At 40.5% G+C, this 5000-nt stretch overlaps 1 protein-coding gene across 1 annotated transcript in view; it reads left to right on the forward strand.

The window, feature by feature from the left end:
• pkia (cAMP-dependent protein kinase inhibitor alpha) overlaps positions 1-3267 on the forward strand; it is a 6329-nt gene extending 3062 nt beyond the window's left edge. Inside the window, exons 2-3 of the mRNA XM_060861846.1 lie at positions 1286-1461; positions 2184-3267. Coding sequence (XP_060717829.1) covers positions 1311-1461; positions 2184-2266 — 234 coding nt within the window. The 5' untranslated portion in view covers positions 1286-1310 and the 3' untranslated portion in view covers positions 2267-3267. The remainder of the gene's footprint in view (positions 1-1285; positions 1462-2183) is intronic.
• The last annotated feature ends 1733 nt before the right edge of the window (positions 3268-5000 follow it).

Raw genomic sequence — 5000 nt, forward strand, 5'->3', positions numbered from 1 at the left:
AATAAACTCGAAATGTTAGAAACCTATGACACTGTTGTGACTGTTCTGAACCCTGACACTGGAGACTCCTTTTAGTTCTGACATGTTTTCTAATTATTCATCTTATTCTTATTGATGTTTGGGGGTCATGACTCTGGGGTAGTAATTAGCATCTACACGTTATGACTGATCCTGAACCAGAATCCTGGATGAAGCCTGCTTGACATTTGCACCTCATCTGAATGATTTCTGAGTAAAGTCCACAATGAGCCGGAATATCTCAGTCAGCACGGTCGGCACTCAAAGTTGCTGACCTCGTTCGGAGTGTTTATCCGCCCCGTGACACCGTACGTGAACTGAACAGCTGAGAACGAGAGCGCCGTGATGATGACACACGCTAATTATAGCAGCGCGGCTTGTCACGGCATTTAGAAGACACCCTTATCCAGAGTGACTTACAACTGAGCAACTGAGGGTTAAGGGCCTTGCTCAGGGGCCCAGCAGTTGCAGCTTGGTGGAATTCAAGCTGTTTCTTTATTATAAAAAAAAAAAATCATTAAAAAAGGATTAAAAAAAAACCTGTTTACACCAAACTCACTTATAAGTCTAAGGGAAGCTGCTGAATAAATATTTATCCTTATTTTTAATTATAGAATTTCTTGAAGATTCGGATTTTTCGTCGCCTTTAACGTTACGACGAAAATACAACAGCAGTTACCTTTAATGCTGGATGGAGATGAAGTTGAAAGGTTTCGTTGTAAATACAGAATGTAAGCAGTCGTATTAGCTGTAAAGTCCCTCCGATTTCCAGACTTCTGGAACAGAGGATGCTATCACTTTAATGTCTTCCTAAGGTCACAGCGTAAGCTAGTTCTTATCCCTGCAAATCCGATCTCCAGTGGATTAGAGCGGTGGCTTAGCGCACTGTGGTCTCGTATCCACATGAATGCTTCAGCACATTGTCCCAAGTTAGCAAAACAGCTGTATGTCTGAAAACGAGTGAGCAGGATAAAAACTGTAGGAAAATAAAAACTCCATGAAGATGAACTTGTTAATGTTAATTGTGTTGTTTTGTGATTGTTTGTATTTAAAAATCTGATTATACTTTTGGATCTAACAGAATCTCTGAGATCTTAGCGAGCTTGTGATGTAATGCTAATCATCTCTCCAGCTAGCAAGCTAATCATTCATTCCTTCACTTCTACTAACCTTTTCCTCCTGGGCTTTTCTTGTGTGTTAACGTTTATAGAAATACATGTAATGTTTGATTATTATTATTTTTTTTTATTCTTTCTCTCTCTTTCAGACTGCTATGTTGAAATAAATTAGATATGACTGATGTGGAGGCAACGTATGAAGACTTCATAGCCTCCGGAAGGACGGGTAGAAGGAATGCGGTGCATGATATTCTGGGGGAATCGGGAGGGCTGGACGTTAGTGGACTCTCGCAGACGCTTTCTGAGCTCAACGTCAACAAAACAGGCACGTGAGAACATCTCGACTTCTTCGGCGACGATAAGAACAAATACGGCTCTGGTCCCGATGAGCTCTGGGGATTTAAAACCAATATATATATAAAATATATGCAATAAATATGTATAAGAAACATGTTTTAAGAGCAGAATCTGAGTGTATTTATCCCAAATATGGCAACCTGCTAGAAATATCCATCGTGAGGTAGTCGGGTTGCCAGATATGGGTTACATTTAGTATGACGGTTTACTGTAGAAAGAAAAAGAGAAAAGAAAATGTGTGGATTATTTTTATTCATCTTTTCTTGAGTCTGGCTTGTAAACAAATCACTCCGTCAGGATCTTGTTTTAAAATCAAATCCACAAATTAAATGAAAGTGAGACTCATTATCTAATTATCTCATTTTTTCTTCCAGATTTTCAGTGTAGATATTCTTTATTTCATAAACATTTTATACTCATTGTATAGGTTCTGTTTTGTTTGTATGATGTCTGAGTCTTCGAGTGCTGTCGAGGAACTAGCCGAGGTGCAGGCGGAGAAGGTTGTCTTTGTATATCGCTGAACTCGTGAGCTGTTACTATGGAAACAATAACTTTTCAGAACCTCCTGGTCCGTAGCGTAGTGTTGTCTCTGGCTGCACTGACAGCGCAGGCATCTTAATGGATTAAAGAAGATATCTTTCTGCTCCCGTTTTTATGTTTTTAACCCTTTTAAAATCTCTTTCCATTAAGACGAAGGGAACGATGGAGAGAAAAGCTCGAGCTCTTCAGACTCCGATCCCAAACCTGAGAAGAGCAAGGCGGAGGGGACGTAACACCCGTCTTCATCAGTACCATCCTGTGGCTATTTGAGGACCTGGACATGGACTGGCGGACACGGCGACGCCCTCTACTGGTCTACTCGGCCAAGGCTCTGCCTTCACTGTGTTCAGACAAAAAGGCTGGAATTGTAGCTTCAGTACCATAACTGATGTACTGTAGGCTCTCCCTCAGCTAATCACTGTTGATTGTTAGCTGTTGAAATGGAGCTAAACCTATCAGCTCCTCCACCGCAGAGCTGCTCAAGACGTAGCTGGAGATTTGTAGGAGCTTCTCAGACCTTCTCACCATTTGACTTTCCGTCACGGAGTCATGGAAAGATACTTTCTTTTTGATCTACTGCCACGTTAGCCATGCTAATATATTTCAGTGTTCTTAATTTGTACAAATTAAAGTAGTAGTGTTGTTGTAATGGATTATGTTTTTTATATTTAAATATTCGTTCTCTATTTTAATTAGGTTTCGGCTTTTCGCTTAACGTTTCAGCTGATGTTCTTATCGAATACACGAAGAAACGAAGTTTTTCCGCGTAACGAAGACGCCGCGCCGTTGGCTGTTAAACGGACGAGTTAAATGTCACTGAAAGTGGTTTAAAAACATGATGCATGACAACTAAATATATTTCATCTATTCAGAGAAAACACATGTACAAAATATGCAGCTGTGTAAAAGTGAGCTAACGTTTGTGTTGTTTTTCATTCTTGTTCATTTTATACATATTTGATTTTTAAAAAAAACAGAAGCAAAAAATAGAAAGAATTAAATAAAAAAAGAATAAAAAGAATTAAGCACATTTTTTCTCAACACTGCCCTCTATTTGTTTATTTATTTATTAATTTTTAGCTCAATTTGATCGAGTTTTAATACGTATATCTTCCTCATTTGTTCACTTTATTGCTGTGTGACATTTTTCGGTAATACACATTATAGGATGATGTTTTCGTCACCATTAATGTATTTTATTAATTTTATTAATGACTTTTTTCTTGTGTCACAGAGAAATAGCACCAACAATTTTTTCCTGTAAATTTTCTGTATTTTACTGTAATAAATTTACATCATGGATGGAATTTATTTGACTATTGTAGCATATTAATTATACCTTATTAATCATGAAGCAACCGAAAAAAAAAAACTGATTATCGAATATAAATGTATAAGTTGCCTCTAAAAGAGAAGAAAGAAGAAAAAAGGAAGAATTAAACAGGACAAATCCGGTTTATTTATTCATTCATTCATCTTCTACCGCTTATCCGAACTACCTCGGGTCACGGGGAGCCTGTGCCTATCTCAGACGTCATCGGGCATCAAGGCAGGATACACCCTGGACGGAGTGCCAACCCATCATAGGGCACACACACACACACACACTATCATTCACTCACACAATCACACACTACGGACGATTTTCCAGAGATGCCAATCAACCTACCATGCCTTTGGACCGGAGGAGGAAACCGGAGGAAACCCCCGAGGCACGGGGAGAACATGCAAACTCCACACACACAAGGTGGAGGCAGGAATCGAACCCCGACCCGGGAGGTGTGAGGCGAACGTGCTAACCACTAAGCCACCGTGCCCCCCCGGTTATTTGTTTATTTATTTATTTATTTCCCACGTGCCAGTGTTTAAATCAGTGCCATGGGTGCCATTACTTATGCCTGCGTGTTTGTTGTTTGTTTTCTGCTTTGCTGTAAAAGTGTTGGTTGGTGTTGTGTTTGTTTTTCTCTTCCTCTGAGATGTTAGCGATTGTTTTTCATGGTGACGTCACAACTGTAGTTCTCTGAGCAGAAAGAAAGTAGAAAGCAAAGAGCTTGAACTTCCTCACATGGATCAGGAACATCTGAAGGACCACTTTCTAACTAGCGATCATAGCATTCTCATGTTATTAGTCACAAGTCCACACATAACGCCTCGTGGATGTTGTTTAAAAAGGCCGCGGCGAATAAAGTAACGAACAAGATGATAAAAGTTTTGATGGGAAAAGTCTCAGTAAAATGTTTGTATTGTGAAACACATGAGGAAATGTTCTTTACAGGCATCGTAACTGTGCTATTAACTCTATACGACCGCCTATAACACTTAAATACAGCCCAACCAGTTAAGGGAAAGCTTTCACACTTGGACTGAAAGAGTTTATTTTTACAAAATAATAATAAATAAATAAAATATTTTAAGGGCACAAATTCTCTACGATCTCTAAAAGTGGTTCTAAAATCACAGGTAAACATGAGAGGGAAAATGTGCTCTCATAATGTGTTCACATAATATCACAGCAGCGCCCTCGTGTGCTCAAAGAAGCAACTGTTCATCCATCCTCTCTTTTCATCTAACGCAGTGAAACAGCAGAAGAAGTTCTCATTCTCTCACTCACACTCATCTTCTACCGCTTATCCGAACTACCTCGGGTCACGGGGAGCCTGTGCCTATCTCAGGCGTCATCGGGCATCAAGGCAGGATACACCCTGGACGGAGTGCCAACCCATCACAGGGCACACACACACACACTCTCATTCACTCACTACAGACAATTTTCCAGAGATGCCAATCAACCTACCATGCATGTCTTTGGACCGGGGGAGGAAACCGGAGTACCCGGAGGAAACCCCCGAGGCACGGGGAGAACATGCAAACTCCACACACACAAGGCGGAGGCGGGAATCGAACCCCCACCCTGGAGGTGTGAGGTGAACGTGCTAACCACTAAGCCACCGTGCCCCCCGCTGTTCA

The sequence above is a fragment of the Tachysurus vachellii genome, chromosome 25 (assembly GCF_030014155.1).
Source record: "Tachysurus vachellii isolate PV-2020 chromosome 25, HZAU_Pvac_v1, whole genome shotgun sequence".
NCBI lineage: Eukaryota > Metazoa > Chordata > Actinopteri > Siluriformes > Bagridae > Tachysurus > Tachysurus vachellii.